The sequence below is a fragment of the Apus apus genome, chromosome 4 (genome assembly GCF_020740795.1).
Source record: "Apus apus isolate bApuApu2 chromosome 4, bApuApu2.pri.cur, whole genome shotgun sequence".
Classification (NCBI taxonomy): Eukaryota; Metazoa; Chordata; class Aves; order Apodiformes; family Apodidae; genus Apus; species Apus apus.
In genome coordinates this window covers 57,875,888-57,897,703 of record NC_067285.1, presented here as the reverse complement: position 1 = coordinate 57,897,703, position 21,816 = coordinate 57,875,888, and the positions used below count along the sequence as shown (strand labels likewise).

The 21,816-nt window shown below is 35.6% G+C and overlaps 1 protein-coding gene across 1 annotated transcript in view; it reads left to right on the top strand.

Annotated features, from left to right (window-relative positions):
• IQCM (IQ motif containing M) overlaps positions 1–21,816 on the top strand; it is a 101,166-nt gene that overhangs the window by 69,133 nt on the left and 10,217 nt on the right. Inside the window, exon 11 of the mRNA XM_051618275.1 lies at positions 8,897–9,055. Coding sequence (XP_051474235.1) covers positions 8,897–9,055 — 159 coding nt within the window. The remainder of the gene's footprint in view (positions 1–8,896; positions 9,056–21,816) is intronic.

Below are 21,816 nucleotides of genomic sequence, written 5' to 3'. Positions count from 1 at the left end.
GATTGTCTTAAATGAATGATCCCAAATCCGTGCTACGTGAGTTAAGGGGCTTACTAGTCTAATGGTGATAATACCAATTTTGGTAGACTCACACTCTTCAGTGTGGTCAAAGAGTGCCAGGTGTCTTGAGAATATGATGTTATAACAGTAATATTGTTAACAGCATGTCATGTAGTTGTTGGCATTTTAATGACCTCCTTTTCATTTCTGGAGCCCTGACTCATGGTTACAAATGGTCAAACATCTCACACAGACCGAGTGTGATGCCAAGCAGCAAGCTTGGAGTGACTTTGGCTGCTTTGGTGATTCGTGTTTGTCTTTTCTACATGGGTGAACTTTTTTCCAAGATTAGTCGACAGACTATAAGAGATAAAAATTTTAGATCACTTCTGTGATTCCAAATCCTGGTTTTGTAGTTCCCTAACTCCTGGGTTTGAATGCAAGAACTTGCAGTTTCTGCCTGCATAGTATAAATTTTATGTTTTTAAATGTTTTCTCTATTTACCCTTGGAAGGTATATTGCATCCCTTTCAGTGCTGGGTTAACATAAAACGTATATTAGCCTGGAAGAGATAAATTACTTAATGTAATTTGGTAGCTACAGTCTTTGTCATTCTCAGAGGCCTGTTATTTACCCATCCAATTGTATAAACAATTGTTCCCATAATCCTCAGCGTTTAAGTATAAGGTTTCCATGGTAATCTTAGATTTTGTAAATGCTTGTCAATTCTCTAAACAATTAGCTTAAATAAATAATTGATAGCTATCTTGTAGCCAGAATATAATTTATTGGTATAAAAAGCAGAAATATACCTCTGCTATAAAAATAGACTAGTTTGTTCAGCCATAATAAGTTCACAATCTGCAGAATCATGACCCTACTGATAGTGTTAACAAAAGCTTCCTCCTTCATTATCTGCATTGCATTCAGCTGCTGTTTCCCTCCTAAACTCAATTATAATTCTAATAGCAGCTGTGCTGCCATTGTTTGTTGCAATTAATTTTAAAGAAGTTTGATTGGATGTCACTGGTCTTTTTGACTAAATGTGCAGGGTTCAAAGTATCCACTGCCACTAATAGCCCTCATCTCATCTCAAGATTATACTAATTATTTACATAATTATATACTATACCTTATAGAGCTATTATGTATTATTTCTAAATGATAGTTCTACAGCAAAGATGTTGAACAAAAGAATATATATAGTTTTATTGTCCTTACACATATTTCAGTGTTGGTGAAGATATGCTTATGATTACTCCCTCTTTCTCTGTTAGCCAACGATTGAAGTATCCTTCCAGTACGCTAGAAATTTATTAGAACATTCAGGAGTCTCTATTGGTTTCAATTATAACTCTTCATTTATTATTTCTTCTGTACAACTATGTCTGCAATGAATGTGATAAGCAAATACTTTTACAGGAAGAAATGTCCTCTGATGTCCTTCAAGTTTTGTTGTCCCATTCTATGACAGATCCTAGTATGATGATTTAATGTAATAATTACAGCAGCTGGTAGAAATACACTTCCTGATTACCACTTAAATAATTGTAAAAAGCCAGTTAATCTCTAGTGTAGTATAAGAATGTATATGATGGAATATTTCAGGTAATTTATACAAGAGTAGACAAAAAAACCTGAAGAAATTTATACAGGCTTTGGATTTTGGATTGACCTTCATGTTTGGAGCTAGTTCTATTGAATTTATATCACTACTACAAATATATCTTTACTTCCAGATAACTGATATATGTCAAAGATAACAAAGCAATAAAAAAAATAAATAAATCTGTGATATCTTAAGAAAAGGCTACGTGTTTAGATACAGAACTGGACTTCTTTAATGTTTATAGGTTAAATGAAGTGACTTGTAGTGGCAGTTTTATTCCAAAGACTGTGAAAGACTGAGTTTTGGTTTGGTGCACACTTAATACAAAGACAAGGCCATAAATTCTGGCTTCTTATAATGGAAAGTATGATAACAGTCACTTGTATGTATGTAGAGCATCAAATGACTTGGTGCCTGTTGAAAATTCTGGAGTGCCAGTGCATTAAATCATGAGGGCACTTTTTTTTCTGTTTGTTCTTTAGGCTGTCTTGAATGTTACCCCCAAAAAATCGCCACAGAACAAAGCCCAACAACTCCTCAAAACATTAAAAGAACCCTGTTGGAGTTGCAAAGTCAAGTGATTTCTATTTTTCACATCCACTGCACTGCATATGCAAATTGGCCTCTACGTATATACACAGCGTAATGTCCTCCAGTTGCATAATCATGAACATATTTGTGAGAAATTGCTGCCCCTTTCAGTACAAGAGATTCAGAATTTATGGTGGAAGAGATTGCAGTCAAGACTGCTCCATCTTTTGCAGAAGTTAGAAGGTACATAGCAAATGATGATGAGAATTGCAGGGGAAGAATGGTTACATAGTTAGAGTATTTGAAAATAGCCCACAGCAGCTCCACAGAGTTTCTTTTTGCTGATAGTTCATTTATGTAAAAGTGTTTGCTGAGGTGTTCGGTATTTTTGGATGCCTGACTCGGGATTTTGATGACTGATGCGCAGAAATACTGAGGATTCAGAGCTACAACTGATGTTTAGATTTCTGCTGCAGCTTGAAGCTTATGTTTAAAGCATATAAAATGTTAGTAGAATGCCAGACACACTGAAGATGAGATCCAAGATATCTGAGAGTGGAAACCCACAATTCATGGATACCCTCATCCTTTCTCTGTTTTGGTCAAAATGTATTTGCATGGCTAGTGGTGGGCATAGTCTCATAGAATTTCAAAAACACCTATGTGCTGGAAAAACAGTGTTTTAATACTTTTTTTGGGAAAACTATCAAGCTCCTTCATGCATTTTTGGGTACCTATTTAACTGTGAAAAATCTGATCATATTTGCCTTAGCTCCTAAGGCCTAAGCAGTAAATGACCATAAAACCCCCTCATTCCTCCCTTAGGTTGTTGCAAAGCAGATTTGTTAATGTCTCTGATCACCTGATACTGTCATGATGAGTCCCATGAAGAAGCTCATGAGGAAATTACTAATACTGTCTTACGCTCAGAGCATGAGTACTGTATGGTAAATGAGTCATGGGATAACACACTGAAAAAGGAGAAAAAAAAATATCAAAACACTGCTTATAAGGTGAACATAGTCACCTTGGTGCAGTGAAGGAGACAGGGTTCATGTGATTGTGAAATTAAGGAATTATTGTAATGCAAATGCAAAAGGGTTTCCTAATGCTTTAATAGTACTTGACTTTGCAACCTTAGTAATACTATCAGAACACAGGTCTTTTGTATTTAATGTTATATAAAGTTTTGGTTGGCAGTCATTTGGGAAAATACATATATTTAACTTACAGCTCTACCATGTGTTATTAATTGAATCTTCCTAAACTGGAGGCAATACAAGCTTTATTGCACCTCAGGCTGTCATAAATCTATATTAGGGGAGAGATGAATGCACTTTTTATTTTTTCCGAGTTGGCTACTGAATACTTACAATTGAAATCTTCTGGAAAACAAATATGAATCTGGATAATGAGACAAGTCTGCCACGTTGATGAAAATATATGTAAAGTTTATACTAGCAGAGCTTCAGAAGCACAATCCATTTACACGAGTGTTGTATATCTGTTCCAACTATCTCATTGTAGGGAATAAGAAAATGCATGTTAGAATTACGTATTGCATTTCACACTGAATCCAACACTTAATCATTGTTTAAAATTTAAAGGGTAATTTAATAAGAAAATTTTAAATCCATAATTTTAGTGTGAAATCTATGACACCACTCCCTCTCGCCACCCCAACCCCTCTTCCTTTTTTAAGTGTGTTTTTGGTATATCTGCCTATCTGCTCTGGACTTGGCAAATTCTGTGGATTTCCTTAGATTTCTTTTCAAGTACCATCAGGTAATTATTTTTTTTTGGGTCCTTCATCCTGTGAATGTATTTCTCAATACTACCAGAAGGCAAGCAATATGTGGGATCCAATAATGTTACTTTTAATTGCTTCTATTATGTCCAGTGTACAAGGAAGAGCTAGCAGTTATACCATGCTACTCCACTTCGAAGCAAAAGCTTTTAAATGTCTTATTTTGTCCCATAGAGGAAGATTTAAAAATAATTTTAAATTAACTGATCATTCTTTTTGGTTTCACAGACTTTTTACATTTTGACTTGAAAAACTGAAGGAAAAGAAATAGAGGGGGGCAAAATAAAATCCCAGAATACATCATTAAGAAATTGCACTTTTGATATTCCAGCCTAACCTGCATCTGTTCTTCCTGTATGTTATTCTGATTAGCTTGGATCTCTCTTACATTCCTGTTTACATTTCTTTTCAGTAGTTCTTTCTGATTCCACATTTTTTCTTCTATTTACAAATTAAATGTAAAGTGGTGTGTAGTGTGAGGTACCAGATGTGGATTACTTTCTTACCTCTGAAGCAAATGACATATAGAATAACTGCAAGTATTAGGGAAGATGGCAACACCTTGTAGTTGGTTGGAATCACAGTTCAGAAAATAAAGACAAATATTCATAAGTAAAAGTGTTTTCTAATATCAAAGTCATAATATCTTAAAAAAAATTCAAATCTGGGATGAGAAAATGGTAAAAGTAAACAAAAAAAATACCCAAACAGTAATAGATACATTTTTACAAATACATCACGGTATAGTTTTTGAAAGATTCAGCACTAATTGCAAGCAAACCAAGCATGCATTCTTATGTTTATTGTATTATTGGTCATTCTAATCAGCTCTAATGATTCTAGCCTATAGTTTTCTCTTACATTAAAAAGAACTATTATTATTAATGTTTTGTATTAAAGTAAGTGATTAAAATAAGTGATAAGCATACATATCTGTACTTTTTAGATATTCTCATTGAATACAGGATACCTAAGAGAAGTGAAGCCTTCAGAATTAATTTCAACAACTATACAATTTCTGAATAGCAGTAAGGAACAGTGTAAGTAAAATATGGTGCTGTGACTTTTATAATCAGGGGGTACAGACCTGATTCCAGGAGTAGAAAGCAGTTCTATTTTGTACAGTTACAGAGCAAGTGCTCTTGTTCTTGCAAGGGGAACACTCACTCATTGGTTGTAGAATGGGATAAAAGATGTTAAGTTCGCAGCAGCCTAAGTCTGCCTAGTTGAATTTGCACTTCTTAATAGCTTAGGAAGATTTCTGTGTTCCTTCTGGTTTGTGACCTGGCTTATGCCTGGGATTACCTGCCTCACTTGCTTTTAAGAAGCATAAGAATTATCCTTATCTGTGTCAGTTTGCAAAATGCACTCCTTATGTGCTTTATTCCTATATGCATATGTATCAGCACAACAGGAGTTAGGAGCACAGCAAGAGTCCCTAGTCCAGACTGAGTGCTTACATATAAAATTTACTTCTGGCATAACACAGGAAGCTATGACATGCCAGAGAACAGGCTATCAGAAATGAAGAAGCAAAAGTAAAATGGTTTGTCTGCTTGTTCATAAAATGGAATGTATGTTCAAGCAAAGAAACAGCTTTACAAATGAAGACAGTTCAACTGTTGGATTTTTTGAAAGAGATATTTAAATGTTTGTTAAAATGAGAAAATTATTTTCTGGGACTTCGTGATGTATTCTGGAAAAAGATGAACTCATTATTTATCCAAGTACTTTAGGGCTAAATTAAACAGGGAATCAAATTTTGCTTCCTGATAAACTTGGCTGTTCTAGGTGTTCCCCTGTTTGCTGGTTTATAGTCCCACATCCTGTGGGAACAGAGAGGAGTTTTTTTTATCATTTGATTTTCAACATGAGAAGCTTCTTGAAACTGGCAGGGAAATGACCTTCCTAAAACGCTTGCAAATCAAAACCTAGCAACTGGTTCTTAAACTGTTTTTGTAACTGATGAGATTGTAGACCTAATCCCTGTATAGGAGTATTCCAATACAAGTGTCCTAGATCTATGTTTCATCTTCTGTTACATGTTGTAAGTCTTTTTAGTGTACTCAGTGTGCAATTTCAAGCCTAGTATTTGACAAATATATGGTGGTCTAATGTAAAGTGTTTGAATGGTGTAAAGGGACAAAACCAAAATAAAGATTTTCCGTCCCAGTGCTTGGAGGCAGTGGGCAATTAGGCCAGTGGGTTGTTCTGAAATCTAGTAAAAGGTGACTGTTGTACTTGTTGGCATATGTGAAGTGTGTTAAGGCAGCCTGATTGTACTGAGGGGTTGAGTGGTAGCAATAGCACTGAGCAGGAGGTCCACGTTCAATCGTATTTATGTCATAGACATGCTTTGTCACTGCCAACTCCTATTTCTCTTGTTTATTACCCACCTTTCAGCATGCTTTTGTAGCTGGCTGCATACTGGCTACTTTGTTACCTAACTTGGCAATTTGAACTTGAATTCTCTGTTCTGTATTTCCTCTGATAGGTTGGCTGTTTTTTAATATTTTCTCTTCAAATGAGGTAATACGATTTGTCATTTCCCAACTCTGAGACCTTGGCTGTTCTCTGTTTGTTCTGAAGAATAACAACCAGTGGCTCCAACACTATTTCTGCCAGTTCCATTAGCTTGCTGGGATGATTTCTACTTGATTTCTGTGAATTTTATTTTGTTGCAATAAATGTATGTTAAGAGATCAGTTATTGTATTACTTAAGAAAACCTAGGAAAATCTGTTCTATCAGATTTTTTAGAAAGAAGGCTAGGAATGTGTGCTAGTATCTGGATGGCAAGCAAGAGGTGGATTTACAAAGGACAACAGAACTCCTGCAATGAATCTAGGAGACAGAAATGTAGGATTTTAAAATACCAGCAGATGAGCCGGCCAGTGGTGCATTTGGGGATGTTGCACACAAATTAATTATTTTTATACATAATAATTATTAAACATGAATTATTTAAAATTGGAATAGTGGCAAAAAAAATCTATTTTATAATTATTTTTATTAAAATGAAAGTTTATAAACCTGACCCTTCCCTAATAGGTCTACTTGATTAGTCCTGCATCTGAGGTTCTAAGTCAAGTTTTAATGAACTTTGTTGTCTTTTCTCCTTGTCATGTATTGTGTACTTTTAATTATGATATCAGAGATCAATGATTATTACATTTATTTTCCTAGACTGCTTTTTTAGCAGTTTTGCCCTTCAGCTATAAATTGTGATTCTGTACTTCTTCATTAAAGATCTTTGAGTACTTGAATAACTACTTAAGAGAAAACATTAAATGTAAGATTGTCCCATTAATTTAAGAGCAGGGACATTCTATTTAGACTCCCCTTTCCTTGCTCAAGGAGTCAAACATTTTTCATTTTGATAAACGACTTGCCTTGTTATAACTTTTTTAACTAATGGGTATAGAAAAAGAACTGTTAAATAAAAATGGTGTGACAAAAAAGTGTGACATTCACTTTATTTTATACAGAAACAAATGAAGGTAAACGCAAAGTGATTTTATTGAACTGTAACAACAAAACATTGAAAGTTCAGTGCTGAATTGGCCTTGAAATTTATTCCTTGCATAATATAGATCGCTTCGCCTCCAGATGTAGGTTTAGACACAGCCTAAAACGTCAAAGTCCAAGACTTCTAGCAATGCAGTACTATAAGACATTTAGGTAATTTCTCTTTTCTAAAGGATGTAATAAGTCCTCCTACCCTGAGCATCAGCATTGGCATCACGGGTTGCATTTGGATGCTATTCAGAAGCAAAAAGTGCCCCGCGCCCTGCTGACATGCTTCTAGAGAGGTTGTTTTAATTGTGTCTAATAAAAGAGGTCGTATCCAGAAATTCACATTGCTTGAACTGTTCCTGAGGTGAGGAACAAGGCTATAGTTTATAAGGAAGTCAGCCCTCCACATGTGAGTGTCAAAGCTCCTTGGTCTCATCAGGACTTGGGCTTCCTGAGTGCAGTAGAAGTACATGCATGATGTACACTTACAGGATCAGATTCCTTTCTGGACTACTTTTTCATGTTGAAATTGTTTAATTTATAAAAACAAGTCATGATCAGCTGCTGTTGAAGATCCATGTGGTGAGAGAAGTTTCTTACTTGGAATTTTAGCCCTTTCTGTTTTTCATAGGGTACTGTTAAAAGGTATTTCATTTAACAATATAATTTAGCCATCTAACTTCAGATGTGCTACAGTTTGTGATCTATATGCTTTCAGTACTTAAAGAAGACCTATTAAAAAGATGTGGACAAACTTTTTAATATGGACTTTTGTGATAGGACAAAGGATAATAGTTTTAAAGTGAAAAAGTGTAGATTTAGGAGATATAAGGAAGAATTTTTTTATGATTAGGATGATGAAACACTGGAACAGGTTGCCCAGAGAAGGGGTAGTTGCCCTATCCGTAGAAATATTCGAAGTCAGTTGGATGAGACTCTGAGCAACCTGATGTAGTTGACTGGGTTGGACTACATAACCATTACTGCTCCCTTTCAATCAAAGTAATTTTATGATTCTGTGATAAACAGTAAGTATCGAGCTTGAAATTTTCACAGGGGCTGAAGAATAATTACACATTAATCTTCCATTAAGTTTTGAACCTTGGAAAATTTTAGTCAAGCTTATCATTGGGGTCTACACATTTGTATATTGAACGAACCGGCATATTAGAACAGTAATCAATAAATCTTTCCAAACTGGACACCTTTGTCCTGTGTTTTAATCAATCCAGCAGCTCCACATCTTGGAAGACTGTATACATCTCAACTTCTTAATTTGTAGAAGTTCACAGTTCCATCCTAGTGTGTTTCAGTTAAGTACTGAAAGGAAATCTATCTGTACAGGTTATTAGTGTGAGTGTCAATTGCATTTAAGTATATGTATCAGAGAAAAGATGTTGGTCATTATAATTTTTATTATTTTTTTTTTTCAGCTGCCACTGATGCTATAAAAAGCATAAAAAAGCATCAAGCAATTGAAATGGCTTTCACATTATTTCCTCCTCTTGGTGCCAAAGTGAAGAACATAATTACAGTGCCGCTACCGTGGGTGCACCCTATTATTGATGGAAGATGTGGATCCAAGAAATTAGGTAAAAATTTCAACCCCTCAGAAGGATATGAATGTAATGAAGCGCATTAAGGTATTGTACCTTCCACACCATCTATTAGAGTCTGTATATGTGGTTTATACATTTCCACAAACAAGTTTACCATCACCCCTGCCACTGAAGGACTGTTATATACTTTCTAAAAACTATGTTAGTTTACCTATTTGCTTTCCACAGGGTGAGCTATAATCCTACGTTTTCAGGAGTTTCCAACACAGAACCTATTAACTCAACAACTGAGCCCCACACTTAACCTGTAATATTTTCTCTATGTGTATTAATATAAAGAATAACACGGTCATCACTTTGAAGGTTCAAATTCAGGGGCAGAGCTGTTTTTCTACCACTTTTGTCTCAGAATCTGCATGTGCAGAAAGAATCCACAGTGTATATATTAAGGAAAGAAGATTAAAAGAACAGAGAGAAGGGTGCCTTTCTGGGTTGTGCTAGCATTGAGGCTACAGTGCTACATGAATGTCTAATGTGATACACTTAGTTTGTCTCAGAGCATGATTCTACCAAGAAATGGACAATTACTGCAGTAAAGGGTTGTGGGAACAGGAGAAAGGTGAAAATAAAAGGAAAAAAAAACCACATACAATAAGAAACCTCCACAAAATGATACGGAGTGTGTAATGGAGCTGGGGTTGTTTAGCCTACAGAAAAGAAGACTGAGGGGAGACCTTATCGCTCTCTACAACTACCTGAAAGGAAGGTGTAGCTGAGTGGGAGCTGGTGGTGTAGTGAGGTGGTTGTAGGTCTCCTCTCTCAAGTAACAAGTAATAGAACAAGAGGAAATGGCCTCAAGTTGTGCCGGGGGAGGTTTAGATTGGATATTAGGAAAAATGTATACACCAAAAGGCTTGTCAAGCACTGGAACAGTCTGCCCAGAGAGGTGGTTGAGTTACTATGGCTGGAGGTATTTAAAACTTTTAATTGTGGTGCTTAGGGACACGGTTTATTGGTGGACTTGGCAGTGGGGTTGGATCTGATGATCCAAAACATTTCTATGTTACTATGAAGTGCACAGCAGGCTGAGTTTTTGGTTCCTTAATGTCAAAATAAGAAGAGTTTTCCTTGAAAGAAGCTTGGACTTGGAGAAAATATCAGACTAAAGTCTGCATAGGAAATGATCCATGATTTGCACTTGTTATACCCTTTCCTCTTACTTTTCAAGGTAATAGCAGCCAGGCTCTACGTTAGAAACTCAAGGACAAAATCTTCTTGGCTACTCCCAGACATTCATGGGAGTTTTCTGAAGGTCATTTAGACTGTAGACCTATTTCTAGTCTTTTGGCCAAAAGACAGTACTTTATAGTTACACAAAAATGTGGAATGTAAGGATGCTGACTACAAGCACAGGTTATTTTTCAAATGTGTATATAAATGAAAAGATTGCAGGAAAGAAGGAATACATAGCAGAGGAGAGTGGGAGTCATTCCTTGTCCAGAAAACATTCAATGTTCTTGTGCTGCATGCAGATGAAAAGAGCACTGGATTGAAATTAAGACAGTTGTGCTCAACCTTGGTAAGTTAACAAGTCAGTCTTCTGTCACTTTTCACAAGTGTCCTCATAACAGCTGCTGAGTTCAAGAAATCATTACTCAAAGCATAATTTTCTATCTCACTCAAACTTTAAGTTGCAGGCTCTGTTTTTAAACTCATTTGTCATTGCTATATTTTCATCAGTAATAATTCATTACTCTAACAGCTGTAAGCCTCTGAATGAAAATGAAGGATTTTTTCTATTACCTGCAGACATAAAAGGTACTTTTAATGCAAACATACAAAAGCATTTCCCTGTTTTTGATGTACTATAAGCACTGTCTCTGGCGGTGCTTGAACTGGTACTATGATATTGTGAATTATACTTTTTTTGAGCCAGATCCCTATCTGCTGGGAATAGTCATAAATCCATTGATTTTAATGCAGCAAGGCTGGTATACAACATTTGTAGACAGATGCCATTTTTGTGTGATTATTGAAGTCTGCCAAGACCTGAAGTATTTAGATGCTGTCCTCATGCTAGTCAATATTCTAGGTAATAACTTTCTGTATAAAATGCTTCTTCAGATCTTTGATAGCATATTGGTCTGTCAGATTTTGATTACAATATAGCCAAGAATAGTGATGGAGACACAAACAGATCTTGAAATGAGATTATGATGTATATGGTAAGATCTACCTCTGAAGGGCTTTCGAGCTTTTTTGCTCAGTGACCAGCGCTTTGCATCTTCTTGAGTTACAGCAGTTATTAAACTGGCTGACAAGAGAGATGCAATAGCTGCCTTGATAGGCACTTCTGTGGTTCAGAGACACATCTTGCAATAAGCATTTTAGCTCTGGATAACCCTGGAAATTGTGTCTTTCATCATTAATACTCATAAACACTATAAGATTCATATGGCCCTTTTTTGCTTACTGTATCTGTTTCTGTGGCTTCTGAGATACATTGAGGTTTCAGTGGGTAACTGTGAAGAAGTGAACACTGGCTTACAAGCTCATCTGTAGGCAGCACTTTCACTATTTTATGAAAATCTAAGCCAAGATAAATAATCCTTCAACTGTGATTGTATTTAAACTCAAAGTGGAAGTTCCCATAGGCATTTAGGTACAACATTTATGTAAATTACAGACTTCGGTGCAGTGTACCATTAATTTCCAATCTAAATATAAAAATTCGACATGTGTTTAAATAAACAGAAATTAAGATTTTAAACTTTTTGAAATACAGTATTTTTTTCATATCCCTGATATACAAGACATGTTTTCATAATACTTCTGCACTTTGTCAACCTCTATTGTTCCTACATTACCAGTAAGTAGCATGCTAAAATCTTTCTTAAGGATGAGTAATGTTCACTGTATTTTTTAACTGGCAAATGGAAGATAATATTAATTTCCCTTGGAAAAATTTATATATATAAAAATGAATCTTCCTACTCAATCTGTTTGCCAGTTCTTGTATTCAGATTGCTTTACTGATTAAAGAAGCAGGGCATGAAGGTTTAATTCACATTCAATTTTGGCATAGCGGTAAGTTTTGCAAGCATTTCAATTTTCAGTATATACCAGTCTTGATACTTGAAAATGGGACAGTATTTAAAATTCACTTTTCTGAAGTACTTTTAGGTAAAGAAGGTACTGTTTTGTAATTTAAATAATGGCAAGGGTGATTGATCAATACTTTTATTTTGCTGTGTGAGCAATTTGAAATAAATACTAAGCTATATAACACTATGAGTGATGACAGATCGCTAGCTTTTCTCTGTTGGGCTTGTGGTATACTATTTCCTTTCTACAGTGAAAGGAAGGACATGATTTTTTACTTTATCTGTTACAAAAACCTGGTTTCTCTATGGAACCAGGATATGTTTGAGTTTTTTTGAGTTGGTTTGGTGTTTTGTTATTTTTATTTTGTTTTTTTTGGGGTGGGGCATTGTAACACAAGACTTTTTTCAATGTTTTACTGCAGCAAAGAATCAATAGCACAGAATTGTAATGTTATTGTGCTTACCAGAAATGCATATATATACATTGAATTATCAATATAGACAGTACAGCAATAGGCTTAGTGTGTTTAGTTCAAATGGAGAAGTAAGGTTGCAAAACATTTTTGAAAATAAGCATTTCCTTGAGAAACTAATTTAGAAACCCATTGTTTAATACCAGAGTCTCTGTAAATAACCTGTGCCAAGGATGGCTTCCTTGAGATGTTTAGAACAGACACAATTTCACCAACCTGTCACTGCTAGACTAAACTATGATAAGAAGGCCCTGAAAGTACTGTTTCCTACCAATTAGGACAATTGTAGTATTCTTCGGTCTTATTATGTATGTGAGAAGAAGCTTTGTAAACATGGACTTAGCAATTCCAAGAAAGAAGCAGAAAGGAAGCAATGTAAAATGGAAGGCTGAGGTACTCATACTTCAAGAAGCAGAGTCTATTCTACTACCTGAGCAAGAGGAGGCATGGCAGGTATTTAAATGTCCGTATGTAGTCTATATAGCTCTTTCTTTTAGCTTTGATGTGATTTTCCCAGTTTAATATGCATGATATAGCTTTGAAAATGAAAAGAAAAATACTGAAGAGCTGTCATGGGATGCTTTTCATATGATGACGGTTTGGGGTAAAGGCATAAAAACATCTAATAATATCTTTCAAGCATTATTCTCTGCAAGATGTCATGAAGACCAGAATTGGAGCAATATGTAGTCTTTAACATCTTTGACTGTAGTAACTGAAGACACTTTTGATCATTAAAAAGAAAACTCAACACTTAAAAAGCACACAAACCAGTAGGATTTCCACAACAATACAATTCCACATTTACATCCCAACAGGGTCAGTTTTCAATGCATTTCACATAAAAAAAAAAATATACTGTTCTCACTATTGTTTGTGTGTGTAATTCTCCATACCCCATGCTGTAAATACACTCCGCAGTGTAAGATCCATGCTGAGATCAACAATATATGCCCAGTGGGCTAGGCTAGCAATATCAACTGTATGTTTATATTTTTTCCTTTGCATTTTTGCAAAGCTGCTTCTTCCTCTGTCTTAGCTTGCTATAGTTTGGGGGATTGTAAAGCTGTCTCTAAAAAAGCATATTGCAATGCAGCATTTAAACTCTCAAATGAAAGCTCAAGGTCTCTGCTTCAAGGTTTTTATTTTTAAATGTTTGCAGTGAGACAGAAATTTGCACATTGACAAGAATGTTTGTAGAAGTTGTAGATCTCAGTGCCTCACTTAGGGTGAGAATTGTGGCTCTTTCACAGTGTAGCATTTCACATTACAGCACACCTTAGTTTCCTGAAATGTGCTGGATATCAAAAGACTCTGCAGTAATATTCACCCTAAAGTCCTTTTAAAATATTAGAAATGACAGCTCGAGTACTCAGAAAGGGAAACTTTTATTTAACAAAAAGTAAAAAATTGCATTTCTAAAGTGTTTGGAAGAAGACAAAGGGGAGATGCCACATCCCTTGTTGTCCTGTTTTCATATGAATCTGTGAATGTGGCACTAGGGTTAGTAATAGTTTAGCAATGAAGTATATCCAATCATTTGGGGAAAGTCAACACTTGACTAATTTTGTGTTTAAGAGGTTTTTTTTGGAGTGGCTGCAGTTTTCTAAAATTTCTTCCATCATGTTGCAAAATAGGAATTTGAAGTCTGACCTGTATAACTGACTGTGACTACTCAATTAAATCACACAGTTCTGTTTCTGTTTTCTGATTTGATCAACTGAGCCCACTGAAAAGCAAGTAATGGAGCATGAAGTCTTCATATTGCATTTCAAATATGCCTAGCAATGCTCAAGCCTGTTCAGCTGAAAGTTTACTCAAAAGATTCAGAAACATGTCCAAGGTAGAATGATGGAGAAAATGCCACTAAGTACTTAAATTATTCTGAGCATCGATTCACAATGACAAACCTGAACCATTTTTAAGTGTTAGGAACTATCTAGAATCCTGGAAATGCAGATACAGGATGATTTCTAAACTGTTCTGCGTCTACTAGACTGAACTGATGTTTCTTAGATGTAAAGCACAATTCATTGCAATTTATGAAGACTGATAGTCGTGTAGGATTTCTTTTAAGTTTTTGAAAACAAACACAACATAACGCATCTACTAAGAACAATTTTTCCGAATTACTTTCATAATGAGAAATGCAGAGTTGTACGTATTATGTACATACACATACATGCATTTATGTATAAATATATACTAACATTATACATATATAATTGTTCTTTATTTTATCACATCAATTTTTTTTAAGGAAGGTGCAGCTACTGCTTTTTAATTTTTTTTATTTTTTTTTTTTATGGAAACAGTCACCATCCTTTTTTTCTGCAACCTCTGAGTGAAAGATGTCAGTATTCTTCAGTGATATGTTTTTGTTTAAAAATCTCCTCCAATGTATCCAAAATACAAATTTTAAACCCTTCAAAATAAAAGAAAAAATTTTTAATCAAGCTGTCACTATTTTAAAGTTCTACTTAACAGAAGTATCAATATAAATTTTGAAAATATCAAAGATAACAGCTAAAAAGTTTTGTATTTTCTTTTCTTAACTGCTGTTTATTACTGGGTTGTCATTTCCTGCTTATCATGAAGCAAGATATAATCCTTTCTGAGGAAAGATAATCAAATAGCATCATAAAGATATATTTTTATATTTGCAATTACATTATTAAATGGAGTTACTTATCAACCTAGTGGGCCAAGAACATGAATCCTAATTGAAATCGAGTCAAGTTAACCTTTATTAGAGGGTTTATATAATCAAGATATCTTAAAGGTCTGCAAAGATCTTATAAAGAGCTCATAAACTATCTCAGTATAAATGTAGCTGGAATTCTGCCCTTGAATTAAGGATTTAAAGTTCTGAGAAATATTGTTGATTAATTCATGGCAGAACAAGGAATGTTTGTCCTGCTCTGCAAATAGTTTGGAGGTAATTTCTGTCCCAACAGCCACATGCAGAAATATGTGCTATTTAAAAAGGAATTAACCAGAGAGCTGGAAAGTTGGGTTAATTAAAAAAAACTAAAATTCTTCTTTTAGTTACAAGAATATAGAATTAAATTAATATGCTGAATGGGAAAGATAATGAAAATTTATAATTTATTACCTATGCTGCTAGTCCATTCATTAGAAATACTAGCAAAATATGTGGAATTTGTGTAGTTCTTGCCTACCATTTGAGACCTTCCTAGAATAAGGATTCCATAATTCATATTAAATAGTGAAATGCATGCAGTTCTTTATGAAGAACTAGTAGAGTAGAAACACCTTGTTATCTTTTAGTCCCTATATTAAAACATTACATAGAAAAGGAAAATCAAAGTTTCATCTTTTGTGGTTACTAGCATAGATGTGCAATCAGTAAATCAACAGGTTGGCTAATGTTTTTCTCGGTTCAGGGTAGAGAGCAAACTGAAAGGCATTCAGGTTTGACTCTAGCAATTGCAACAAAGCTGTGACTTCCAAGGACCATAACTGCCGTACAGAAATTGCTGTACTGTATTACATCTCTAGCAAATATACAAACACATACAATTTTAATAACTTAAAAGCTTTGGAATTCTACAGCAAGAAGAGCACTATTTCAAAATTCTGCTGAGAGTGATACAAGTGTAACCCTGAAATCAGATCCATTAGAAACCAAAACTGAAGTATTACAGTTAAAGAGCATAATACTCAGAATTATAAAGCTGGAAGCAAGGCAGAGTTTCAAAATAACAATTTTTTTTAACATCAAAATTACTCCCTACCCTTCCCAGACAGATATCTGGAGATAGATTAGTATCTTCCTGGTAATTCAAAGAAAAGCAAGGCTACTGTAAAGGGTGAAGTGGCGACTGGGGAGAAAGGTTACTGTACTAAAGAGGTTTTTTTGTTTGAAAAAACACTTTTTCAATTAACCAAACACAAATATAGCTTCTTGTGTACAGTCAAGAAAGTTGGTACTGTCAAATCTGTGATTCATGCTTGCAGTCCTTAGAATATGAAATCCAGTGACAAGATTGATTTCTAAAACTGTAGAAGTGAGTTGTATTTTATGAAACTAGAAATTGTTTAAATCCTACCTTCTTGACTCTTGAAACATATTTACTGTTGATCACCATACATCTGTTTTTAGTATTTTTGCCTCATCTAATTAGTTAGTGTGAAAGTTTCCACAAATATGTTTATGTTGTCCTATAATATTTAAAAAATTAATTGTTTTTAAATATGGAAAATATTTAATGAATGAATTGTCTGTCTTTGAAATCAATATAAACTACATGCTTTGCAATCCTACTAAAATGCCTTCTTGCATTTTCTTTGGGTACTATAGGCAAAATATTGCTTACATGTATTTTCCTTGATGCCAATGGGAATTTTTAATGTAAGAGGAATCATATTGCCAAATATCTTCTATGGCTCAGGCATTCGACTTTCTAGTGTTCGTAACTGCTCTCAGGGTTTCAATCACAAGAAGAAATGTTGAAACTGTTGCTTAGCAAACTCCTTTTATGAGCACGAAAGACATTTCAGAAGATATATTTCAAATTAAGAAATTGGAACCAATAATTTTAGAGATCTGATTTTTTGAGTTCCTGATGACATCTCTATACTTGCTGGTGAGTATGACAAATTATCCACAGCGACACAGCAAGCTGCATACCTGCAGTTATTTTCATTACTACATCACATAAAACCAGAGTCTGGGATTAATAGGTTCTGCCTTTTTATATGAAAGTGCTAAGCATCACTGAGAAGACAGTATTTAGTCAAAGTACTAAGAAAATAGGAATCCATTTATTTCAGGGCAGTTTTTTCCACCCAGAGTCATTGTTACTGGCCTTACTCCTATATCTGACTTATTCTCTTGAGTAGTCTCCAGCAGGTGCCAATATTTAATACAAATGCTTCCAGTCCTCCTGAGTAATGTACTGGAGATAGTAATGTAGTGGCAAAGTTTTAATATTTGCTAATCTGTTTTCAGTTGGTTATCCTGAAAATAATGTCTCCTTGTCCTGTTGGCATCTCCAAAGGCTACAGTGAACAGGTGGGGTGTTCTCTTTCCAGGAAATGTCAGTTTGATGTCTGGAAGCAGATGTAGTTTTCCCTGACATAGTGTGGGTCTATCTTCTAACTTAATAGGAGCTCTAAATAGCTGACAGGTGATAATACATCTAGTCAGCTCAAAGCATATTCTGACTATAATGCCAGCTAGTAAATGGGAAACTTTCACTCCTGTAAAAAATCATGTCTAAAACCCTTTCTGATTAGAAAATGAAGTCAGCTACCTTCATAGATATACGTAATTTATACGGCTATGTGCATAGAAACATTATTTTGTAAAACAGCTGATATATTAGTTATCTGATATTAAATATCTAATCTGACCTCTGATGTCAGCTCCAGAGCAAGGATCAAAGCCTAAACCACTAAGTAAATTTTTTCTTCCAGAAACCCATTTTCACTTACTGAACATTTTGGGTGGATCAAGTGTGGCTCCATCAGCGCAGTTCTTAAAGACTGAAAGCTTTTTCTCCAGGCTCTGCTAGCCCTTTGGTGACTTCTGCAGTCATACTGGCTATTCCAATTTTGCATTATATAGTTATTCAGAGACAAGAGGGGAACGAGATGGAAACAAGGAAAGGGGAGTTCAGATATTAGTTTTTTTCACTTGCTCTCAACCCTACTGTCTCCCTTCAGTCTTCTCTGGTCTGAGAGAGAACCATCTTCCAGTTTTCCCCAGCAGCTGGTCCATCATTTAGAGAGCAATATTTTCTTCTAGATAGAGTAACTTGCTCTCTGAGAGCTGCATTGCTGAGGATGTTCAGCTAGTACCAAACTTTTATTCCTGCTCCATCTAGTTCTTGGTGTATATTACTGCAAACTGTAGGCCCTAAAGTGAATATTTGATATCCTGCTGAGATGTCATCTAACTCTAGGTTGTGGTCAATTCCTGGTTTGGATCACAGCCTTACCTGTATTGCCTTTGCCCTCCTTGATGTAACCTGGCAATCTGAATTATGAGGATTTGGTCCTTTGTACATTTGTAGTTGTACAAAATGTAAACTTGATTTTAATGAACTTGCTCTGGTATGTAATCATTGCCAATATGAACTTGAATGTGGTAAATTGCTTCATATATATTATAAAACATTAAATAAAAAAGAAATTATGTCCTCTCAGTTTGTGATACGTTGTTACATACCCATTATGGGTGAGAAAGATCTTGGAGATCTAAAACATGAATGAATCACAAGCCGTAAGAAGCAAATACGTAAACCTTAGTCCTGCAAATATTCAGTTAAATTATTTTTGTCATCAGGAAATCCAAATTCATTTGACTGAATAGTGGGTAAATTATTTGCCAAACCCCACTTTTTAGAACAACAGTGATTTTGAGCTCACATTCTGAATAATTTTTCCAAATGGATGATTCCATCATTTGGCATTGTGTACTACAGAAATGTATGTGTGTAGATAATAGATACAGATAGATTGACTGACTGACCAACCGACTGACTGATCAAGTTTATTTGCCAGACCTGAGATTCAAGGAAGAATAATGACTGACATTTCAAAAACTCCTGAAAAACAAGATTTAAAAGAGAAAGAATGACACAATTCTGACAATTGACTCGTGAATGGCTACATTGTCATTCCGCATGGAGATCTGCTTGAATCAAATTGAATAACAATGCTCTTTTTCTTCATTAAGGCCATTAAAATCTGTAAGGCTATGGGACCTGGATAGACATAAAGGTTTTAAAAAGCAATGAGGAGAGACTAATGCTCATTGCTGCATACTTACTTGAAGAGCCCAATTAAGTAACAGTTTGTGCTAATTTGTGCTCTCTGAAAAATCTAAGTGGAAAAACTTCATATTTGATATTGCATTGGTTCAGAAAAAAAACCCCATAATTTCTTCTCAGAATAGAAATATTACAAATTCTTTTTGGAGTGCAAAATCATTTTTACTATTGTAACTGGAGATAAATGTTATTTGAGTATAACAAAAAAATGTAAGAATTCACCAAGATTCTCTGTGACTCACCAGGCTGTTTCAATGGAGTGTCTCTGGGAATATTGCAATTTTATATTGTTTTTTGGAAGTGCTAATATTAGCATCAAATGTGATAAGAATTGTTTAAGTACCTAATTGCATGCTCTCTATCTGGCAATTGGATTTAGCATCTTTAAAATTTGGTTTTTTGGAGTGCTTTATTTAGTTTCTGTTAATACCCTGTCATTTAATAATTGTAGTGGGAGACTAAGCAGAATGTGGAACAAGGAAAGATTTGCATATTTCTTTGATACAGTAGTTTGTGATAGGCTATGACCTTTCTTTTAGACTGATCTTATAATGCAGTTTTGCTGAGACTGGCATAAACACCACAGAACAAGGAGAGACCAGACGGGGAGACTATTAATCCCTTATTCTATTCCTTTGTTATATGACTAAGGGAAGACTGAATCAATCAATCAAAGCTCTGCAAAGCAGTATTAAGCAATGTAATTCTTGATTATATCTCCCTCTCAAAATATATATCAGCCTGAAAAATGCTTTTTTAAACCAAATCTTACCATGAAAACAGAAAAAAAATATATAAATGGCTCTTTTTCTTTTGCCCTAAGACTATGATGAAAAACACATCTGAAAGAAACTGTGGCCGTGACTTCATGTTTGAGATTTTGCCTGTTAAAACATATTACTACAGGCCTCTGCCTTTTGCACTTGTAACCCAAGTAAGAAAATGGCATGCAAGCAAAAAATCTTCTGGAAAGATTGGCTAATGGCTATGTAAACAGCAAATGCTTGCCACAATATGGGCATTAGGGATTTTTATTGCAAAGACTCAGTGACTACTGTGAATGGTGTAGAGCTCTGAAATATGGTACCAAGGCTCAGAACTAGTTTTGCAATGTTTTTACCAGAAGCTTTGGGACCTTTTACTCAGGGCCTATGTAAAAAAAGGACTACAGCAGCTGAAAGACGATTCTGTACTGTGCTGCTTGGGTCTTCTGCAGGGGCCTGGGGTGATGTAAATAAAAAGAACACATAGGCTTCAGGGGCATCAGCAGGGTCACTTCAAGCATTTGCACATAAGCAAAGAAATACCTTTAAAGAAACACTGCGTATGCAGATGCAGGGCCGTGGTCTTATTGGGATGATGGAGACATAGTGGGATGGCTGAAGTGCTGCAATGGAGTGATACAGGCTGCTTAGGAAGGACAGGCTGGAAAGATGAGAGAGAGGAATTGCTCTGTACATCAGAAAGCTGGAGTGCATGGAACTCTGCCTGGAGATGGGTGGCAAGCCAACTGAGAGCTTATGGGGCTGGGACACATTGTACTGGGTGTCTTCTATACGTTTCCTCATCAGGAAGAACAAGTAGATGTAGATGAGTCCTTCTATGGAAAGCTAGATCTAGCTTTACATTAACAGACTCTAGTTCTCACGGGGGATTTTAATATCTGCTGGAGGAACAGCACAGCAAGAAAAAAGGAGATTCTAGGAGACCATTGATGACAACTTCTTGACAAAATTATAGAGAAACCAATGAGGGAAAGTGATTTGCTGGAGCTCATGCTTACAAAGAAGAAAGGGCTTCCTGGGGTTGTGAAGGTCAAAGGCATCTGTCACAGAAGCATCCTGACTTCCAGCAGCCTCTCTGACCCCGTTGGTTTGCGACAGCACCCTTGTTAGCAGTGACTAAGAAATGGTGGCATTTAGGAATTGGAGAATAGGGAACAGGACAAAAAACTCAAAGCAAGGAAGATGTACCTTTGGTGGAAGAGGATCGGGTATGGGAATTTAAGCAAACTAGGCCTACATCAGTCTGCAGGCCTTGAGGGGATGCACCCAAGAGTGCTAAGGGAGTATCTGATGTCCTTGCAAGACCTTTCTCAAGTATCTTTGAAAAATCATAGCAATTGGAAGTTGTCCGTGAGGACTGGATAAAAGCAAATGTAATTTCTGCTCTCAAACAGGGCAAGAAGGGGGGCCCAGAGAACGACAGCTTGGCTAGCCTTACCTTGATTCCTGGGAAGGTAAAAGAAAAAGAGTCAGTGAACACAAACTGAAGCAGTAGATTCTATCTGAAAATCCAGAAACCGTTCTTTACTGTGAAAGTGACTGAGCACTGGCACAGGCTTCCACGAGAAGTTATGGAGACATTAAGAAGTTGTCTGGACATGATCCTGGGCAACCTGTAGGTGGCCCTGCTTG